The 22698-nt window shown below is 38.7% G+C and overlaps 1 protein-coding gene across 1 annotated transcript in view; it reads left to right on the top strand.

Annotated features, from left to right (window-relative positions):
• Positions 1-22698, top strand: part of LOC143410789 (fibronectin-like) — a 62483-nt gene that overhangs the window by 5649 nt on the left and 34136 nt on the right. The window contains 9 exon segments of the mRNA XM_076871509.1: positions 1921-2079; positions 3940-4131; positions 5045-5082; positions 5084-5231; positions 6005-6181; positions 7378-7530; positions 9397-9525; positions 10608-10751; positions 22487-22608. Coding sequence (XP_076727624.1) covers positions 1921-2079; positions 3940-4131; positions 5045-5082; positions 5084-5231; positions 6005-6181; positions 7378-7530; positions 9397-9525; positions 10608-10751; positions 22487-22608 — 1262 coding nt within the window.

The following is a 22698-nucleotide window of genomic DNA, read 5'->3' as shown; positions in this document are numbered from 1 at the left end:
GTTAAAGTTGTCAACTCTGAAAAAAAAAAAAAAGTTGTCAACTCTGGCAACAAAGATAGTGTCTCTTACCCAACTTTTTAGTGCTATTGAAAATTTGGCCTTGGGAATCTTTAATGATCCTTTTTAAATTGTTTGAAATATAAATTGTTGCCTTTGTTTCAGGGCCCCTTTTGTAGAATTTCAAACCAGCAGCAGCAAAACAACCATTAACTATTGATGTTATAGATTATAACTGAATTTAAAATCAAATATAAATATCTTGCACCTATTTTACTAATTTAGCTTAAAACACTTAATTATCTTCAAATTCAAATTCTTTGCTAAAAACAACAACAACAAAAAAAAATAAGTCTCATATAAAATGACAATATTCTGACCAAATATTTCTCAGAAACTTACTAGTTCATTAGATTTTTTATACTTAAAATATTCTGATTCTCAGCCTTTAAGGCCATTGTGGCAACATTTTAGCTTAAGACAAATTCAAAATCTAACTCGAATTCTTATCTATTATTTAAAACTTTTCTAGTAGGAAGTTGGCAAAAGTTTCTTAAAGATTATTTATTCCATGAGATTTTATAAGTACATACTTTGTAGATGGTGGTAGAGGAAAGAGGTAAATATAAATTGAACATTAGCCTAGCCTTCTAAGAGCACTTAGTAGGTGAGGGAGATGAGAAAGGATTATATGTACTTACCACTTACATAACCCAATGTTAGGAGTTTGACCCCAAGATACTGAAAACAGAATTGTGGGGGTCAGGGAATGGCTTTTGATTGGGGTTTGGAGGAAAGTTCTAACCAACAGTACCTTTGTTCAATCTCCATTCTCTTGGCAGATCCCATGGTGGATTTGTGTGTGCCTACACCAGCTTTCTAATTATTATTTTTTCCAACCCAACAGTTGTAGTAGTATCTGATTCACAAACAGATCCTCTATATTCACATTGTAGCATATGGATGAAGCTGGATTATAATTTAAATGATCTATCTGCCAGATAACTAAGCACATAGACTAATGGTAATTTAGTTACCAATTACCATTTTACATGAATAATCCCACTTTTCCTTTAGAGTGGTAATAGTGAACAATTCAAAAGAGGTTATTTAGTTAGTGAATTTTAAATAGGTATTTGGGGGGAGAGTAAGAGAACATTTTAGTCAGAGATTGTTCCTCTGCTGAATATTTTTACGTAACAAATGGATAAAGAGATCCTACTCTATTTTTATAGCTTCCTTGGGGCAATTGGTAGAGACCCAGGAGACCCTCAGGGCTTCCTGTTCTAAAGAAAGTTCTATTGAAAGGCAGCCCATAATTATTACTAAGAGAAGGCCCAGGAGAGCCGGAGAAGGAAAAATACAGAATAGTACAATACCTGAGAATGATATAATACAATATCTGAGAATGATTTTGTTTAAAAGAATAGCGTGAAAGCTATTTTAAAAGATTAATGCTGCCAGGGTGTGGTGGCACATGCTGTAATCCCATCATCTCAGGAGGCTGAGGCAGAAGGATCTTGAGTTCAAAGGCAGCCTCAGCAAAAGTGAGGTGCTAAGCAACTCAGTGAGACCCTGTCTCTAAATAAAGTACAAAATAGGACTGGGGATGTGGCTAAGTGGCAGAGTGCTCCTGAGTTCAATCCTGGATACTCCCCATGCCAAAAAAAAAATAGAATATGATGATCAAGTTTTGGCAAACAGAAAGGTAGAATTAGGTGGAACAACATAGCTCTACTTATCCACTTAGCAAATGCAGTCTCATCTTGTAGAAATTTAATATCTACAGCACCAGAGCTGAATATAAACGTTACAGAAATGTGGTCTACCAAACGTTAAACTATATTCCTTTGTTAGGTTCGAATTGATCCCTTGCCAATCTCGATCTGATTTATGTACTTACATGCTTCTTTTCTGAAACAGACAGATGCAACGATCAGGACACAAGGTCATCCTATAAAACTGGAGATACTTGGAGCAAGAAGGATAATCGAGGAAACCTGCTGCAGTGCATTTGCACAGGCAACAGCAGAGGGGAGTGGAAGTGCAAAAGGCACACATCTCTGCAGGCCACGTCCTCTGGTGAGACAAAGGATGACTAGGGCCAAGAATGGGGAAGTGGCTCAAGAAATATTTCTGCAAACCCACCTTTCCCTAGACTTGCCATTTAAGGATTTGCAGAGTTTCAAGTAATAAGCTGAGATAATTTACAGATTTTTAGTTGTTAAAAACTATTTTTACTATCAGGCTTTAAATTTTGGAAGAAAATTAAGATGAAGTGAAAACAGACCTTAGTGGGGGGAAATATCATATTTAAAAACATGATAGGAGTGTATCTCAGGAGCAGAGTGCATGTTTTAGCCTTGTAGAGGCCCCCGGTGCAATTCCCAGCAGGAAAACAAATAACAATAATAATAACTTTAATATTTTTAAAAAGAAATTTTAGTAACTTCTGGTATGAGAAAAGATTTTTTTGCATCACAGATGTTTTGTAAGAGTCTGAAGAAAGAAATATAGTTATCAAGGGTGTACACTTGCTCTGCTATTATTCTTAGTACATTTTTGTTAATGTGCCAGCGTTGTTACTTAGCTTCTTAGCTATCAGTCTTTTAGCTAAAAATATTAATGGATTGGATTTTTTTCCTTTTGATGAGGTTTTATTTTGATCTAACACTTATAAATATGAGCAAAACAAAACTTGATGGTATTGTTGAGTTATTTTATCACCCTCAATAAAGTTGTTGCTGAACAAAAAAGCAAAAATAAAACAAAAAATAATCACAATTGCCTACTAAAATAGAGTAAAGGGGTCATTGGAAATTAACTGGGTATAAAGACTCATTGAATATTAACTATTTTCATTAATTACTAATTCTATGCTAAAAAGGTTTCCCTGTTCAAAACTGTTTGAGAAATACTGAGCTAAACAAAAATGAAACCTGCTGCACAGATCCTTTATGTCCCTTTCCCTCCTGATTCTCAGTGTGGGGTGTACGAGACAGGGCCATCTTCCTAGTCTTTGACCTGGGCTCCTTTCTCTGTCGAGTATCTCTGGGCTCTAGTGTACGGAATTCAGTCTACCAGTCATTCTAACCTCGGTTCTGACTCTGCTATGAACCCTGGCCTTCAGGAGAACATATTACCCAAAGTTGCAAGAAAAAATAAGCACATTCTGTTGTGTTAATCCAGAAGGAAACTTGTCTAAGGAGGATTAATTAATTTTAGAAAAACAAATAAAAATAGCACAAGTAATCCTGCAGAAGAGCAAGATGCAGAAAGTAAGGGCAGCTTGTAGGGAATCCAGTATGGCTGCCCAGGGTACTCATCAGTGAGTGCAGTTACAGGATGGCAAGAGGTCTGCTGTACAGTGGCAGAGGCCCCTAAAATCAGTGTCAGAAGAAACAATGCCCAAGCGCATGGACTTATGGTGGCTGCTAAGAGAGGAAGGGTGAGGCAGATCATGTAAGGTGAAGGGAAATGCATGAGGAAAACATCAGCACGTGATTCTAGGTATACTGGGGATGAAGAGCTTAGTGGTCTAAGGCATAGAGCAGAGAAGAAAGTGACCAGAAGTGAGGCTGGCAGGAAGTTAGCCAAATGCAGGATTGTGAAACTCAAGGACTATGAGTTTCCTGGCCCGAGTGGGTATTTGTTTAAAGTATCTGCTAGGTGAAATGGCAGAATGATGTCTGTAATTTAAAAATATAATCCCAGAAGCACAGATGAACTGGAAGATGGAGACCATTTGGTAAAGTTTTGTGGATAATTTCTTAGACTGAATGCAAAAGCTACAATGCAGAATGGAAGGGACATTTCTCTTCCAGACCAGTGACACGTGGAAGTCAGAGTGATCTCTGTGAGATCCTAAGGATTCTGACTCCAAGAATTCGTTCACTGTCTTCTCTTATCCAGTTTTGTAACTTTCATTTCTTGTGCCCTTAGGCTCTGGCTCCATCACAGATGTCCGAAAAGCCATTTACCAGCCCCGGACTCACCCCCAGCCTGTTCCCTATGGTCACTGTGTCACAGACAGTGATGTGATCTACTCTGTGGGGATGCAATGGCTGAAGACACAAGGAAACAAGCAAATGCTTTGCACTTGCTTGGGCAATGGCATCAGCTGTCAGGAGACAGGTATGCATTATCATTTCAAAAAAACAGTTCAGGGGGCTGGGGTTGTGGCTCAGCAGTAGAGTTCTCACCTAGCATGTGTGAGGCCCTGGGTTCAATCCTCAGCACCACATAGAAATAAATAAAAGTATTATGTCCAATTACAACTAAAAATGAAATATTAAAAAAAACAGACTTTGTTACTTATTTTTTGCAATATCTTCATTTACAAAATATGTACTACAATAAAATGAGAAAAATCTTATAATCTCACTCCTCTGTGAAGACAATTGGGGTAACATTTCATGTGTTTTCTTCCAATGTTTTTTTTAAATTTATGTATTTCCTTCCTATTGTGGGGCTCAAACTGCTATGCATTATCTTTATTTGCCCAAAATATTGTTACAAGAGGGTTGCTTTCAGAATAACTAAGCATCCAAATTTTATACTCTGCGTCTCAAATTTCATCAGCTTTGTGATGCAAACATTGTTCAATAACCTAATGCATCTTTTCTGGGCTACAAATATGGCAGCAACTATAGTAATAATAAATTGGTACCCTTTTCAAAAGAAATTGCCTTAAAATAGCCTCAAGTGTTATTTCTTACGGGAAAGACATAGTCATACATATCCCCTCAGCATCTTTGAGCCACATCTTTAATTAACTTGTATAAATATTGCTTTATAAATAGAGAAACCAAGGCATGGTCACAGAAGAGGTAACAAAGGATGTGAGCAGAGAACTCAGGTCATGGTTCTATCCATAGCAGGCGTGGTTTACTTAATAATGCATTTTAACTGAAATTAATCAGATGATCATCTGTCCTTCCAGCTTTTTTCTTTGTGGGCAGAAGCTCAATCTCTCATTTAAGCTATAAATAAGCTGCCATTAGTGAGAGAGCTCTTTTAACTGAAATTCTTTCTGTTATGCTAATAGCAGTAACCCAGACCTTTGGTGGCAATTCAAACGGGGAGCGGGGAGCCGTGCGTCTTACCATTCGTCTACAATGGCAGGACTTTCTATTCCTGCACCACAGAAGGGCGACAGGATGGGCATCTTTGGTGCAGCACAACTTGGAATTATGAACAGGATCAGAAATACTCTTTCTATACAGACCATACTGGTGAGTATCCCAGGAGAAACCACAGCAGTGAGAAAAACCCATCTTATTTGCCAACAGTCTAACCATGAATTGTGAGGTTGCACCAGAAACATTGTTTTTGATCCTCTTCGACCAAAAGATATGGTGACTTAGCATCTGGGTATCTCCCCATATTTCCCGGTGCTGCTTAGAGAAAAGCCCTCTAGGTCATTTATACTGATACATAGAGATTATGATGTGATTAAAGATACATCTTGAAATCAGTACATGATCCCACTGAGCTGAAAAATACTCTGGATGGCTATCTGAATGCCTTTCCTTATCTTCTGGTTAAAAGTGTGTTTTATTCAAATCTATCTTTTATTTTTTTTTTCTGCGAAAATGAGTGACAATGGGATTTAACTCTGATTTGAAGGTGAAGGTGAATACACTAAGAAATTTAGTGCATTTAAATTATCAACCTTTGGGGCTGGGGATGTGGCTCAAGCAGTAGCGCGCTCGCCTGGCATGCGTGCGGCCTGGGTTCGATCCTCAGCACCACATACAGACAAAGATGTTGTGTCTGCCAAATACTAAAAAAAAATAAATATTAAAAAAATTCTCTCTCTCTCTCCCAATCACTCACTCTCTCTCACTCTTTCTTTAAAAAAAAATTATCAACCTTTTTTATTCTGAGATAGACTGTTTGGGAATTAATGCAGAACCCTGGATCTCTCAGAATGACCCCGTAGTGATTCCCCCGTGTACCTGGGAAAGCTCATTTGTAATCTCCTTTCTATTTGTGTGTTGGGCAGTTTTGGTTCAAACTCGAGGTGGAAATTCCAATGGTGCCTTGTGCCACTTCCCCTTCCTGTACAACAACCGCAATTACACCGATTGTACTTCTGAGGGCAGGAGAGACAACATGAAATGGTGCAGAACCACACAGAACTATGATGCTGACCAGAAGTTTGGATTCTGCCCCATGGCTGGTAAGAGGAAGCCCTCTGGGCTGCCCATGTGGACAACCATTCAGAGAGCAGAGACAGATGAGTGTCCTGTTTACTCGTACTTCACCCAATAAGACAATTTGGAGAAGAAAAATCTATGTGATATATGTGTACACATGTTACATCATATACATTCAAATTGAAAAAAAATATGATTTATATAATTATCTGAATCATTTAAAAATCTCATTGACATGTTTTAATGTCCAAAATACACAAAGACAATTGAAAATGTTTTTTTTTGTTTTTTTTTTTTTTTTTTTTTTTAGAAATCTGAAAATATAAAGTTGCAAAGGTTTAACTTTTGTCAAGATCACACTTTGGTGTGCTTGAGTCACTTAAAACAACTTGACTGCTGTAGTCACAGAGCTGTAGTATTGACACGTGACTGTTTGGCTGGAATTAGCTTTAACACTTATTAAATACCAAAGTGATAGAGACAAATCTGAAAATTTGTTTTTGACAATCGGGAATTATTTATCAAATCTCCAGTTTATATGGAGAAAGGGGAACCAGTATCTTTTATTTGTTTTCAAATTTCAAGAGTTCCAAACTGTACATTTGATTTTTCTGGTTGTAGAACCAAGAACTTGTATACTCTGCAGCGTCAACCATGAACAAGACTCAAGGAAACCACCCATGCATTTATTGCTTTCTTTGCAACAAAAGATCATATTGAGTTTAAAAGGAAAACTCACTTTTGCTTACAATTCAACACCCAAACACAATTTTCCTTTGAACTAGAATAAACTGGAATTAGGAAAATTAAAAGCAGTACTCAATCCAGGCTTCTACCTAAAGCCTGGTAGATGAGTGAACATTCAGGTATCATCTTAATTTAACAACCTCCACCAAGGGACCAAATTGTATTCTGTGCATGTATGAATATGGTATCGTGAATCCCACTATTATATATATTTTAATACACCAACAATAATAAATTAAAAATAAAAAAACAAGCAAACAAAAAATCACACTTTCCCTTTGGATGATGCTTCCTCTCTCCAGAGCTCAGAACACTCTGCCTCTGCCTTAGAGCTGTAGGTATTTTTGAGGCATACAAGTCTTTCCAAGTGAGAATTCTTAGGAAGACTAGACTGAACTGATAATGGTGTTTGCACACCTGCCTTGAACCTGTGATTGTTTATCAAATGCATTGCTTCTCCATTTCAAAACAGCCCATGAGGAAATCTGCACAACCAACGAAGGAGTCATGTATCGCATTGGAGATCAGTGGGATAAGCAGCATGATATGGGCCACATGATGAGGTGCACGTGTATTGGGAATGGCCGTGGAGAATGGACATTTGTCGCCTACTCCAAGCTCCGAGGTATGTCGCCTTATTAACCAAAGCATTTGAGAGAACAAAGGGTACACAGAGAGACTTTAATGTGAAAACTTGTACTTTGCCTAAAGCAGAGCAGCCCCCAATGCCACTCCATTAGTCAGACTGCTATGCTGAAGAAGTTCATTTTGGGGGGCAGCCAGTTAGTAAAAGCTGGCATGATGATTCTTTTCTTTTCTCAAAGAGATTTCCATTTATTACATTTGATGGGACATTATCACAGTGAAAAGATTTTAGGAAGATTTTGGGAAAACTTTATAGATCTTTGTGATTTTTTCATTTTTTAATATTTCTCTTTCTTCATCTCAGTAGCAATGAGAAAAAGCACAGTAAAGTGGAATGTCTGTGAACATTTGCTCTGTGTCATTGAAGGACAGAGGAGGGGAAAATTGATTATATTTGTGGGGGGAATACCAGGGATTGAACTCAGGGTCACTCAACCACTGAGCCACATCCCCAGCCCTATTTTGTATTTTATTTAGAGACAGGTTCTCACTTACTTCCTTAGCACCTCAATTTTGCTGAGGCTAGCTTTGAACTTGTGATCCTCCTGTCTCAGCCTCCTGAGCTTCTGGGATTATAGGTGTGCACCATGTACCTGGCCAATAATTGATTCTTGAAAGAGGTACATTGGGTGATATCAGCTCAGAATAGAGGACATGCACCAACTCTCTAGATCTCCCCCAAGAAGATAAAACCCAGTAGAGTCAGACTGGGCTTGGGTCTTGCTCTAACTTTGGAATCAAAATGCCTGTGCGGTTTATGAACTGGTAAGATCCGGCACAGTAATTCTAAGACTCTGAAGTATTCCAAGGATGGAAGAACTTAGGCTGAGCCAAAAGGGTGGCTTCAAAAGCAAGAACACATTTGATCCTCCGAACTTTACATGATACCACAGCATTTGTGTCTAAAAGAGATTGAATTATTTCTACAAAGAACAAACACTGCCATTCTAAAATCAGACTCTTGTAGATTTGAATTTAAGAATAATTTAAGAATACGTGGAGTGATTCATTTCCTTTGTTCAGATTACTTTCCCCGCTTTGAACCCAAAGATTCAATATGAGGAGGTGTTGATTCATTCAGACTTTCAGTTTTCCACTTCTTTGATTTGAAAAGTAATATTTAGGTAGAACTCTGAGCTAATAAATAGTCATAATAGTAGCTAGTGAGTAGATATTGGCTTGAGCTTATTCCTTTTGTGGTGTTGAATGGATACACAATCCAGGAATAATAGTAATTGCATATGATATGGCAGAGCCAAAAGGAGCCTTACTTACTTAGTATGGTGTGCAAACCAAGTCTTCCTTTTACAAATGCAGACGCTGAGACCCAAAGAAGCAAAGTGATTTTCTCAGGATCAAGTGATTTTCTCAGGATCTCTCACAGAGTTGATTTAATTTAATTTACAAAGATTCATTGATGTAATTTTATTTCCCTAATCCAATGTCTCCTCCCTTCTCCCCATTCCAGAGACCAGATCACAACACTGTGCTGTGTACTATATATTATGTTAAATCATCTTCTTATGGCAAGCAGAGATTTAAAGAAAATTATCACCTGAGCAAGTTTCTTTTCAGAAACTAAGACACGTATTTGTTTAAAAATTGGATTTAGTTGTATATGCTATAAACTTGAACATTTATGTCTATAAGAGAAAATTGGGGGAGGGCAAAAATTATAGTACTGACTAAGCTTTGAAAAAAAGTTTATTCTATACCAGTAGAAAATTCTTCTCATGCAATCTGTTAATAATCAAGAGGGGGGAATATGCTTTGAAAAGTTTAATTCATTTTGTTTTGTCAGTGAGATTTTAAAAGTTCCTCACCCATCTAACTATTCTCTAAACAGATCAGTGCATTGTTGATGACATCACTTACAACGTGAATGACACATTCCACAAGCAACATGAAGAGGGACACATGCTGAACTGTACCTGCTTTGGTCAGGGCCGAGGCCAATGGCAGTGTGATCCCATTGGTGAGTAGCCCTTCTCCTGGGATGGTTTTGGGTATGAATCATGGCCAGTCATTTTTAGATAAGGAAAGCTATTCAATGCTACATGACGGAAGTTGATCCAGAGTTTGCCCAGCTGTTTACAGAGCTTTGCAAAGTCTTCTCTGTCTCAATAGTGGTAATCATCTATTTTAATTCAATAAATTTAATTCTTTAGTTCTGACTCATGTTAGGAAAAGGCACTTTTATTTGCTGAACGTGCATTAATATGGGCAAAGAAGTATGCCAGCGCTACCTCCTTCTAGAACACTCCATTTTTTGGCTTTCTTTTAAATTAGCACTGAGCAAAGAGGAAAGGTTGGATCTTAAAAGAGCTGTGTTCCTAGTGCTCCAAAGTTTAGGGTAATTCATTAATACTTCTTTAGTGAAAGAAGCAAGTTGCTCACCATGAAAACAAACTAAGATTGACCAAGCTGGGAAGGTTTTCTTAGAAGCTGCTCAGTGGGTACTCGTAGTTAAAATGTAGTTCCCCCAGATTTTAAGGAAGTATATAAAGTGAAATTATTGCAAAATTATCCTAGCTATTCAAATGGCAAGCCAGTTACATTGATATCATTAAAATAAAATATGTAATTTTTAAAAAATTAATGCTCAGGGGCTGGGGATGTGGCTCAAGTGGTAGCGCGATCGCCTGGAATGCGTGCGGCCCGGGTTCGATCCTCAGCACCACATACAAAGAGGTTGTGTCTGCCGAAAACTAAAAAATAAATATTAAAAAATTCTCTCTCTCTCTATTCCTCTTTCTCACTCTCTCACTCTTTAAAAGAAATTAATGCTCAGACTGATACTGATCTTATTCTTTTCATTTTTACTCAGAAACATATCCGTTTTAAGAAAACTAAATATTCCTTCCAATGGATATTTTTTAAACTAATAATTCTGTAAGGCAAAGAATGTGAACAAAGTGTTTTTTAACTGCATATAATTATAAGGAGAGTTGGACATTTTTATTCAAATTTCCAAGAATGCATGCTCTAGCACCCTGAAATTTACTTGGTAGACTCAAATCTTCAAGGCTATTTATCTTTTCCTTGCTTGTATTCTAGATCATTGCCAGGATTAAGAAACCCAGACATTTTATCAAATTGGAGACTCATGGGAGAAACATGTGCATGGTATCAGGTACCAGTGCTACTGCTATGGCCGTGGCATTGGGGAGTGGCACTGCCAGCCCTTGCAGGCCTATCCAGGTAAGCAGCTCTGTAACTGTCAGTGGGAACTGTCAGTTGTTATAAAACCGCAAGCAGCACTAGTACTCATCATACTCTGAGGTCCAAGGCGCGGGCTTCTCTCTTTTCCATCCATTTCTCATATCATTGTCTAAAAATGGATTAAATTTTTGAATAAAATGATTTTCCTTTCTCCCCCACCCAATCTATCCAGTGAAAGGTACGAAGACTCTGAACAGGCATATATATGTAATTTTCTTTTTTATATAGTAGAACGCTCCTCTAGGTTATAACACTGACTCATTTTATCTTCATACCCATTCATGGAAACAGAAACCATGGAGTGAGTGGTGCTGGAGGTTTGGGGCTTTCTATCCTGGTTCTTGACAGAGAAGTTGCCTAGAGAGGGGATGAAGTGCAACACGGGGCATGTGTTCGCTCCCCAGGTCACCTAGGCCCTCTTGGTGTAAAGCTTTCATTTGTTTGATCAGTTAGAATGTAGAACAAAGTATCCTGGGCCAAGAGTTGAGTAACTTGGTCATCTTTGCCTACACAGTTCAAACACCCTCAAATGTTGTTGCTGTTTTTTTTCAGGACACAAAGACATCATGCCTAACTATAGGTGTTATGAATTCATTTGGGGGAAATTTAAAATTTTTAAAATTTGCTGAGTGATTATAATAAAACATTCAATTATGAAAGTCTACTTATTCAGCATCAGTTTTGTGAGCAAAATCTGAGGTATAAAATCTCCCAAATCTCTATTAATTTTAGAGAGAATATGGCCCACATCAGAAAGAAAAATATTTTAGGGGTGTCAGAATCTGTATATGACAGAAATTAAAATTTAATTGATTTTCTTTCTGTGGAACATGATAACAGAGTCTCTCTCACAGGGAATGAGCTATGGGAGCCATTTGGCCAAAGGCAGCATTAGCCAAACCTTGGGTCTAAACTCTATGTGTTACCAAAGGGATAGCAGTCAAGCTTCTGTTCTCCATTTCCTCATCTGTAAACAGGGGGGATTGTAGCTAATTACCTTCAAAATTCCTTCCACACTAATAATCTGACAGTTTGTGATCCTAAATAACATTCACCATTGCATCCTTTCTATGACCCTGGGAGATTTAGCTCTTGCCAATCTTCAGACATTATCAGGTCTGGAGAAGGTGACTGCATATGCTCAGGGCACAGACCCACCTGCCCTTTAAGTTGTGTTTCTTGATAGATTTAGGCTAAAGAATCACCTTAATTTTTTTTTAATTTAGCTAGGCACTGTGGCATACATCTGTAATCCCAGTGGATCAGGAGGCTGAGGCAGGAGGATTTCAAATTCAAAGCAGCCTCAGCAATTTAGTGAGACCTTGTTTCAAACTAAAAAATAAAAAAGGGCTGGGGATATGACTCTGTGGTTAAGAACCTCTTGGTTCAATCCCTGGTATCAAAAAAAAAGTAAACAAAAAACTAATATAGTTTACATCTGATTACAAAAGCACTATAGTTTCGGAAAATATACATTGAGTTTATTTTAAATGATGCAACCAGAGGATAGAACCTTGTAAAGAAATATTCTTGTTTTTATGTTTATGATTACTGAAATTGATGTGGCAATTGTTGGAAACTATTTTTTCCTGAGTGATTTACAGAAATCTTTCCTCTATTTTTTTTTTTTAAATAAACCTGTCCACACACCTGCTTGCTTGCATTTAGGTGGATCTGTTAGAGATGTAATTGGGGTGGAAAGGAGTCTTTTGGTTGTAGTTTTACCTGATGCCTTTGTTTCTGTTATCTGAAAAAGAGGAGGGTCAGGTATCCATTACGCAGGGGAGACCTTGGGGAAAGGGGCTCAGCCTTATTCGTAGGTGTTTATCTCTTTGCTCAATGGCTCATGTGAAGCATGTGGTGCTTTAAGAGTGTGGAAAGAATAAAGGGACAACAGATCACCAACAGATAGTCTCTGAGCCCTGTTGTGTTTGTTCCTCCTACAGAGGATTGTTAGAGTTGTTCAAACTAGCAAAAGATACATGGCTTTTGGTTTGTTAATAAGCAACTAGGAGAACACAGAGTTTAGCAAATTAAATAGAGGAAAAAGTGACTGAATCTAAAAATCATGAATATTTACCTTCTACAGGGTCACCGTTACTGGAAATTATTCATTTTGACTTTATTTTAAGCTGTTTTTATAAGGGTAGACCTGGTGTCTATCTTAACTACTTTATTGTTTATTTGATCATACTAAAGAAGAAAGGGAATAAAGATTTTGGTGGTGAATTATTGGCAGTATATTGCTACTATATGCCAGAGAGGTTAATTGGAGAATTTGTGCCAACCAGCCAATATTAAAAGAATGAGCAAATCCAGCGTGGCTATGCACACTGTAATCCTAGCTACTGTAAAGGGTGAGGTAGGAGAATCTCAAGTTCAAGGCCAGTCTGGGAAATTTTGTGAGACCTTGTTTCAAAATAAAATTTAAAAACGGCTGGTGATGTAGCTCATTGGTAGAGAGCTTGCTTATTAGCACATGGGAGTCCCTGGATTCAATCCAGCATCACCAAAAAAAAAATTAATAGATAAAGGTCAAAAATTAAAAATTGTCAATGGTATCTGAATTGTATGTAGTATAAAGTAGAGTGTGGTGATTAAAAGGAATTTAATTGACTTCACAAATAAGTGACACAGTTTCTTTGCTTCTTGAGCAAAAATATGCAAAGTCCCCATTTGTTATTCAGTGCAATTCCATTAAAGGTGTGCCACAGCATAAACCTCAACATTAAAACCTAGAATTTCAGAACAATGAAGGAAAAAGTGCGACTCTAGTGTGCTTCTCTTTGGCTAGGGTCAAACCATCATGGTAACCTTTTCCCATATCCCTTCATTTCCCTTTGTCAGCCTCCTCCTAGTGTCCTTGTGGACATGGCAGTATAACTATTCTTAAAGGTGACTTGTATTGTCTTTTTAAAAACTATCTTCATATACGTTCATTCTTCATACACTTCCCCCACCTCAAAGTCATGATTGACACCCTAAATAAAATGTATACCTAGTGTCTCTTTCTCTGAAGAGTTTGTAGTAGGATTTCTTTCAAGGATCAATATTTATAAAACCTAATGCCAATTATCATAAATAACTTAAGGATCTGATATTCCTCTATTTACGGACTTATATGAAAGTACTTTAAATACTCACATCTCTAAAACTTTTCTTAAATATTTATCTTTAAAAACATATTCATATTTATGAGAATCTCCATGAACAGAGGAATGTTTCAAAGAGGGTCATGTAACTTATGCCAATTGATTAAAGCAAACATCCTGCATGTTCTGTGAAATATATGTCACTTTAGAATGGAAAACTGTGAATTTTATACATGAACTTTGATAGCCATGTGGTCAGGAAATATGTACCCTCAATGAAATTAAGTTTCAAAGAATATTTGGATTTCCAACCAACTTTGAATTTTTACCCGCATGAGAGTCAGTGTATTATTCTAGGACTTTTAAGTATACCTAGATTTACAAGTTAGATAATTATTCTGGTAGAGAATACTTTGTTTTCAAAGATAATTTAATGGCTAAGATACTAAATACATTTATAAATAAGTTTCTATATATTCGAAAATAAATATACTTTTCCCTGAGACTTTTCAGGAAACTTAAATCTGTTAATAATCCGGTGAAGTGCTTTATTAAACATACAAAATTCTTGGAAAGGTTATTTATTACAAAGAACTTTTTTTTATTTCTAGAAAATTGAACATTGGCTGACATTATAGAGAATACAGAGTTTAAGAGAAAGATAGTTTTCTGTTCTATAAACCTAAATATTTCAGGACTGTTTTGTTTTATCCTAAGTGGAGTCTATTGTATTAATAAATTGATCCTTTTTCCTTATTTTTCCTTTTTCTTAAACAAAAGAACCAAGTCCATAACAGTCACACATGCCAAGATGTGGAAACATTGAATTTATTATGTACTTCATAATGTCATTTTAGTTGTTAACTCCTTTTGAAAAAAAATTTTTGATCTTTCAATAATTTGGCCAGTGGTGTGATTTTTTTTAATTAATTTTTATTGTAGGTTGTTCAAAACATTACATAGTTCTTGATATATCATATTTCACACTTTGATTCAAGTGGGATATGAACTCCCATTTTTACCCCATATACAGATTGCAGAATCACTTCAGTTGCACAACCATTGATTTACATATTGCCATTCTGGAGTCTGTTGTATTCTGCTGCCTTTCCTATCCTCTACTATCCCCCCTCCCCCCTCCCCTCCCCTCTTCTCTCTCTACCCCCTCTACTGTAATTCATTTCTCCCCCTTATATTTTCCTTCCTTTCCCCTCACTTCCTCTTGTATGTAATTTTGTATACCCCTGAGGGTCTCCTTCCATTTCCATGCAATTTCCCTTCTCTCTCCCTTTCCCTCCCACCTCTCATCCCTGTTTAATGTTAATCTTCTTCTCATGCTCTTCTTCCCTACTCTGTTCTTAGTTACTCTCCTTATATCAAAGAAGACATTTGGCATTTGTTTTTAAGGGATTGGCTAGCTTCACTTACCATAATCTGCTCTAATGCCATCCATTTCCCTCCAAATTCTATGATTTTGTCATTTCTTAATGCAGAGTAATACTCCATTGTGTATAAATGCCACATTTTTTTTATCCATTCGTCTATTGAAGGGCATCTAGGTTGGTTCCACAGTCTTGCTATTGTGAATTGTGCTGCTATGAACATGGATGTAGCAGTGTCCCTATAGTGTGCTCTTTTTAGGTCTTTAGGGAATAGACCGAGTAGTGGAATAGCTGGATCAAATGGTGGTTCCATTCCGAGCTTTCCAAGAAATCTCCATACTGCTTTCCAAATTGGCCGCACCAATTTGCAGTCCCACCAGCAATGTACAAGAGTACCCTTTTCCCCACATCCTCGCCAGCACTTGTTGCTGTTTGACTTCCTAATGGCTGCCAATCTTACTGGAGTGAGATGGTATCTTAGGGTGGTTTTGATTTGCATTTCTCTGACTGCTAGAGATGGTGAGCATTTTTTCATATACTTGTTGATTGATTGTATGTCCTCCTCTGAGAAATTTCTGTTCAGGTCCTTGGCCCATTTGTTGACTGGGTTATTCGTTATCTCATTGTCTAATTTTTTTAGTTCTTTGTATATTCTGGATATTAGGGCTCTGTCTGAAGTGTGAGGAGTAAAGATTTGTTCCCAGGACGTAGGCTCCCTATTTACCTCTCTTATTGTTTCTCTTGCTGAGAAAAAACTTTTTAGTTTGAGTAAGTCCCATTTGTTGATTCTAGTTATTAACTGTTGTGCTATGGGTGTCCTATTGAGGAATTTGGAGCCCGACCCCACAGTATGTAGATCATAGCCAACTTTTTCTTCTATCAGACGCCATGTCTCTGATTTGATATCAAGTTCCTTGATCCACTTTGAGTTAACTTTTGTGCATGGCGAGAGAAAGGGATTCAGTTTCATTTTGTTGCATATGGATTTCCAGTTTTCCCAACACCATTTGTTGAAGATGCTATCCTTCTTCCATTGCATGCTTTTAGCCCCTTTATCAAATATAAGATAGTTGTAGTTTTGTGGATTGGTTTCTGTGTCCTCTATTCTGTACCATTGGTCCACCTGCCTGTTTTGGTAGCAGTACCATGCTGTTTTTGTTACTATTGCTCTGTAGTATAGTTTGAAGTCTGGTATAGCTATACCGCCTGATTCACATTTCCTGCTTAGAATTGTTTTTGCTATTCTGGGTCTTTTATTTTTCCATATGAATTTCATGATTGCTTTCTCTATTTCTACAAGAAATGCCGTTGGGATTTTGATTGGCATTGCATTAAACCTATAGAGAACTTTTGGTAATATCGCCATTTTGATGATGTTACTTCTACCTATCCATGAACAGAGTATATTTTTCCATCTTCTAAGATCTTCTTCTATTTCTCTCTTTAGGGTTCTGTAGTTTTCATTGTATAAGTCTTTCACGTCTTTTGTTAGGTTGATTCCCAAGTATTTTATTTTCTTTGAGGATATTGTGAATGGGGTGGTTGTCCTCATTTCCATTTCAGAGGATTTGTTGCTGATATACAGGAATGCCTTTGATTTATGCGTGTTGATTTTATAGCCTGCCACTTTGCTGAATTCATTTATTAGCTCTAATAGTTTCTTTGTAGACCCTTTTGGGTCTGCTAGGTATAGAATCATGTCATCTGCAAATAGTGATAATTTGAGTTCTTCTTTTCCTATTTTTATGCCTTTAATTTCTTTCGTCTGTCTAATTGGTCTGGCCAGTGATTCGAGAACTATGTTGAACAGAAGTGGTGAGAGAGGGCATCCCTGTCTTGTTCCAGATTTTAGAGGGAATGCCTTCAGTTTTTCTCCATTCAGAATGATGCTAGCCTGAGGCTTAGCATAGATTGCTTTTACAATGTTGAGGTATGTTCCTGTTATCCCTAGTTTTTCTAGAGTTTTGAACATAAAGGGATGCTGTACTTTGTCGAATGCTTTTTCCGCATCTATCGAGATGACCATATGGTTCTTATTTTTAAGCCTGTTGATGTGGTGAATAACATTTATTGATTTCCGTATATTGAACCAACCTTGCATCCCAGGGATAAATCCCACCTGATCATGGTGCACAATTTTTTTGATATGTTTTTGTATCCGGTTCGCCAGAAGTTTATTGAGGATTTTTGCATCTAGGTTCATTAGAGATATTGGTCTGTAGTTTTCTTTCTTTGAAGTGTCTTTGTCTGGTTTAGGAATCAGGGTGATGTTGGCCTCATAGAATGAATTTGGAAGTTCTCCCTCTTTTTCTATTTCCTGAAATAGCTTGAAAAGTATTGGTATTAGTTCCTCTTTAAAGGTTTTGAAAAACTCTGCTGTATACCCATCCGGTCCTGGGCTTTTCTTAGTTGGTAGTCTTTTGATGGTATCTTCTATTTCCTCAATTGATATTGGTCTGTTTAGGTTGTCAATATCCTCCTGACTCAATCTGGGCAAATCATATGACTTAAGAAATTTATCGATGCCTTCACTATCTTCTATTTTATTGGAGTATAAGGATTCAAAATAATTTCTGATAATCTTCTGTATTTCTGAAGTGTCTGTTGTGATATTGCCTTTTTCATCCTGTATGCTGGTAATTTGAGTTCTCTCTCTTCTTCTCTTTGTTAGCGTGGCTAAGGGTCTGTCGATTTTATTTATTTTTTCAAAGAACCAACTTTTAGTTTTGTCAATTTTTTCAATTGTTTCTTTCGTTTCGATTTCATTAATTTCAGCTCTGATTTTAATTATTTCTTGTCTTCTACTTCTTTTGCTGTTGTTTTGCTCTTCTTTTTCTAGGATTTTGAGTTGAAGTTTTAGATCATTTATTTGTTGGTTTTTTCTTTTTTTAAGGAATGAACTCCAAGCAATAAATTTTCCTCTTAGAACTGCTTTCAATGTGTCCCATAGATTCCGATATGTTGTGTCTGTGTTTTCATTTATCTCTAAGAATTTTTTAATTTCCTCCTTGATGTCTTCTATAACCCATTGATCATTCAGTAACCTATTGCTCATTCTCCAAGTGATGCATGATTTTTCCTTACTTCTTTTATCGTTGATTTTCAATTTCATTCCATTATGATCAGATAATATGCATGGTATTATCTCTACTCCTTTATATTGTCTAAGAGTTGCCCTGTGACATAATATATGATCTATTTTTGAGAAGGATCCATGTGCTGCTGAGAAAAAAGTGTAACTGCTTGATGTTGGGTGGTATATTCTATATATGTCAATTAAGTCTAGGTTATTAATTGTGTTATTGAGCTCTATAGTTTCCTTATTCAACTTTTGTTTGGAAGATCTGTCCAGTGGTGAGAGAGGTGTGTTGAAGTCTCCCATGATTATTGTATGGTGGTCTATTAGACTCTTGAACTTGAGAAGAGTTTGTTTGATGAACATAGCTGCACCATTGTTTGGGGCATATATATTTATGATTGTTATGTCTTGTTGGTGTATGGTTTCCTTGAGAAGTATGTAGTGTCCCTCTTCATCCCTTTTGATTAACTTTGGCTTGAAATCTATTTTATTTGAAATGAGTATGGACACTCCTGCTTGTTTCCGAAGTCCATATGAGTGATATGATTTTTCCCAACCTTTCACCTTCAGTCTATGTATGTCTTTTCCTATCAAATGCGTCTCCTGAAGGCAGCATATTGTTGGGTCTTGTTTAGTGATCCATTCTGCTAGCCTGTGTCTCTTAATTGGTGAGTTTAAGCCATTAACATTTAGAGTTATTATTGAGATACGGGTTGTTCTTCCAGCCATATTTGTTTATTTATGTTACTAAACATGGTTTGTTTTCCTCTTTGATTATTCCCCCCCACCTTTACTGTACTACCTCCCGCTGTTGGTTTTCATTGATATTTTCCATTTCCTCTTCCTGTAATATTTTGCCAAGGATGTTTTGAAGAGATGGTTTTCTAGCTGCAAATTCTTTTAACTTTTGTTTATCATGGAAGGTTTTAATTTCATCTTCCATCCTGAAGCTTAATTTCGCGGGATACACAATTCTTGGTTGGAACCCCTTTTCTTTCAGTGTTTGAAATATGTTATTCCAGGATCTTCTAGCTTTCAGAGTCTGTGTTGAAAGATCAGCTGTTATCCTGATTGGTTTACCCCAAAATGTAATCTGCTTCCTTTCTCTTGTAGCTTTTAAAATTCTCTCCTTATTCTGTATGTTGGGCATCTTCATTATAATGTGTCTAGGTGTGGATCTCTTATGATTTTGCACATTCGGCGTCCTGTAGGCTTCTAGGATTTGGGATTCTGTCTCATTCTTCAAGTCTGGGAAGTTTTCTCGTATTATTTCGTTGAATAGATTGCTCATTCCTTTGGTTTGGACCTCAATACCTTCCTGTATCCCCATGACCCTTAAGTTGGGTCTCTTTATTTTATCCCATATTTCTTGAATGTTCTGCTCATGGTTTCTTAACAGCTTTGCTGAGCTGTCTATGTTCTTCTCCAGTTGAAATACTTTGTCTTCATTGTCTGATGTTCTATCTTCTAAGTGTTCTACTCTGCTGGTAGTATTCTCAATTGAGTTTTTAAGTTGGTTTATTGTTTCCTGCATTTCCAGGATTTCTGTTTGTTTGTTTTTTATAACCTCTATCTCCCTGTATAATTGATCTTTTGCTTCTTGGATTTGTTTATGTAATTCATTGTCGAAGTGGTCGAAGTGGTCTTTCATTGTCTGATTTTGCTGTCTAATGTCTTCCTTGAGACTCCAGATCATCTGAAGCATGTATATCCTGAATTCTTTATCTGACATTCCATCTGCTGCAGATATTACCTCTTCTAAAGTTGAGTTGACCTGCATTGCTTGTGGTCCTTTCTTTCCTTGTCTTTTCATACTGATCGCGTTTCTTTCTGCTTGGTGAAACTGTTGTGTTATTGATTTTTCCCCCTATATATTTATATTGCTCTTGTATAGCTGCAAAGTCTCCCTCGCAGGCTTTGGCGGTGGCTCTGCCCCTCCTCCAATTGAGGCAATGTGCCTTCCATGCCAGGAGGCCGCTGTACCTGTACTTTCGATGGGCCTGTTCTTTCGGTGGTCACAGGTCCGCCTACCTTGCAGGCGTGAGCAGCGGCTTTGCCCCTCCGCTGGCCACTAGGCCTGTTCTCTCTGTCCGTTGCAGATCTGTCTACCTAAAAGGCGCTGGTGGCGGCTCTGCCCCTCCCCCGACCGGGGCGATGTATTTGGCGGGCCACTGGGCCTGTTTTGTCGGTGGTCACGGTTCCGCCTACCTTGCACACGCGTGGAGCAGCTGTTTCATTAGTGCCTGGGCACACTCTCCTTGTTTGCCTCCCTCAGGCCCTAAGTTTGTAGAGCTTGGGGCTGAGAACCCCCAGCAAATTTGCTTACCTTCTGGTAGCCACACCCCCGTATCTGGTGCAAGAGACCTCAGTTGTCAGCACTGGTGGGAGCGGTAGCTGGGAGACCCGCGCCGCGCGGCTCCCGCCGGCTCCTGCGTCAGTGCCGCCTCAGCTCCCGCCGGTTCCCGTGCCGCTGCCGCGGTTCCCGCCAGCTCCGGCCGGCTCCCTCGCCGCTCCTGCTAATTTAGAATCCGCTTGGAAGGAATCTTTTTGGCCGATCTTTGGTGACTTCCCCTCTCTGCTATGGCGGGCCCCTGGCTCCTTGCAGGAGTGACCGAAGGGAGAGGTGTAACTGGCTTGTCTCTGGTCTGACACAATCTCTGGTTTTAGATCCCAGTTTGCTAATTCATAGAGGCTTGGTTAGATTTCCTTCCCATCCTCTCAAGGGGGGGAGCCCTTTCCTGGGTGGGCAGGGCCGTTACCAGACCCGGAAGGGCCCGGGCCTTCTGTCGGGCCAGGCGGGGACCCTTCTGGCTGCGCTGGGCCGCCGGGGGCGCCCACAGAGCCAGGCAGATGGCACCCGCGTGGCTAAGAGCCGGGTGGGGTGACCCTTCGCAGAGCGGGCGGGCCGCCAGGAGTGCCGGGATGGTGGGAGCTGTCTGCCGGCCGGGCAGGGACCCTTCTCGACGAGCAGGGCCGCTGGGGGCGCTTGTAAAGCCGGGCGGCTGCAGCCTCGTGGCTAAGAACCAGGCGGGCGGTGTGGCTGTTTGCAGAGCAAGAGCGGAATGGCGGGAGCTGTCTGCCGGCAGGGAGGGGACCCTTCTCGCCGAGCAGGGCCGCCGGGGGCCGCTTGTAAAGCCGGGTGACTGCAGCCGCGTGGCTAAGAACCAGCCGGGTGGGGTGGCTGTTCGCCGAACGAGAGCAGGGCCGCCAGGGTAGCCGGGATGGCGGGAGCTGTCTGCTGGCCGGGCGGGGACCCTTCTGCCGCACTGCTCTGGGCCGCCTGCCGCTTGCAGAAGCGGCGGGTGGCCGCGGGATTGGACTCTGAGCCCGCGCTGCCGGTCAAGTTTCACTTGTCTGGGGCAAACTGTCACGTCTAATAAACTTACTAATTCTCGGCAGGTCTCCTTTCAACGGAATTTTGCTAGAAGATCCTCAGTAGGTAGAATGTAGCTGTTTTAATGGGTGATTCTGATCCCGTTAATGTGGAGATATTGAAAGTGCTGCTTCCTCGCCGGCCGCCATGTTGGATCCCCCAGTGGTGTGATTTTAGAGTATACTTTTTGAATAGAAATAAAGCTAGATTTCTTTTTCCAAACTGACAGAATGCTTAGGCTGATGAGAAATAAAACTGGGTTTTTAATTATTACCTTTGTCTATTTGCCTAAGATTCGACACCATTTAGAAATGTGTTTGTTTTACATCATGTCATATGGCCTTTGGAATGTTGTTTTCTTCTCAGATAGCAGAGTCTTTGGTAATGAAACTTTCACAAATTAGAATTTTCTTTAAAGGAAACAATATAATCAGTAAATGAAGTTTGTGTTCTGAATTACATTGTCTGTGTTAAAGCAATTTCACAATTGTTTCACAATTTTCCTTTGAAAATAAAGAAGAAAACAGATTAAGGAGATTTTTAAAAAAATGTTTATTATAAACATTTGTGTTTCTCAATTGAAGAACAATAATAATCATCTAAGAAAGAATTTGTTGCATTGATTTCCAGTGTCAGGAGGTGAAAGGCTTAACCAAGCCCAGATCATTTTTATTATAGTAATATTAACTGATAAGCAATCCATTTTTAATGATGACATCCATGAACATTAAATTTTAAATTGGAGTGGATACTCTATATAACCAAATCTCATCTTATAAAATTTTTAGGTACATCTGGTCCTGTCCAAGTAATTATCACTGAGACCCCCAGTCAGCCCAACTCTCACCCCATCCATTGGAATGCACCAGAACCATCTCACATCACCAAGTACATTCTCAGGTGGAGACCTGTGAGTATCCATCCAGAAACCCTGAACATTGAGTATCCCTACCTCACCAAATTCTGATATGTTTCTTTTGTTTGTTTCTAGCTTTTGAGT

Source organism: Callospermophilus lateralis, chromosome 11, assembly GCF_048772815.1.
Source record: "Callospermophilus lateralis isolate mCalLat2 chromosome 11, mCalLat2.hap1, whole genome shotgun sequence".
NCBI classification, from domain to species: Eukaryota; Metazoa; Chordata; class Mammalia; order Rodentia; family Sciuridae; genus Callospermophilus; species Callospermophilus lateralis.
Note: the sequence above shows the minus strand (reverse complement) of the source record. Positions and strands in the feature narration are given on the sequence as shown.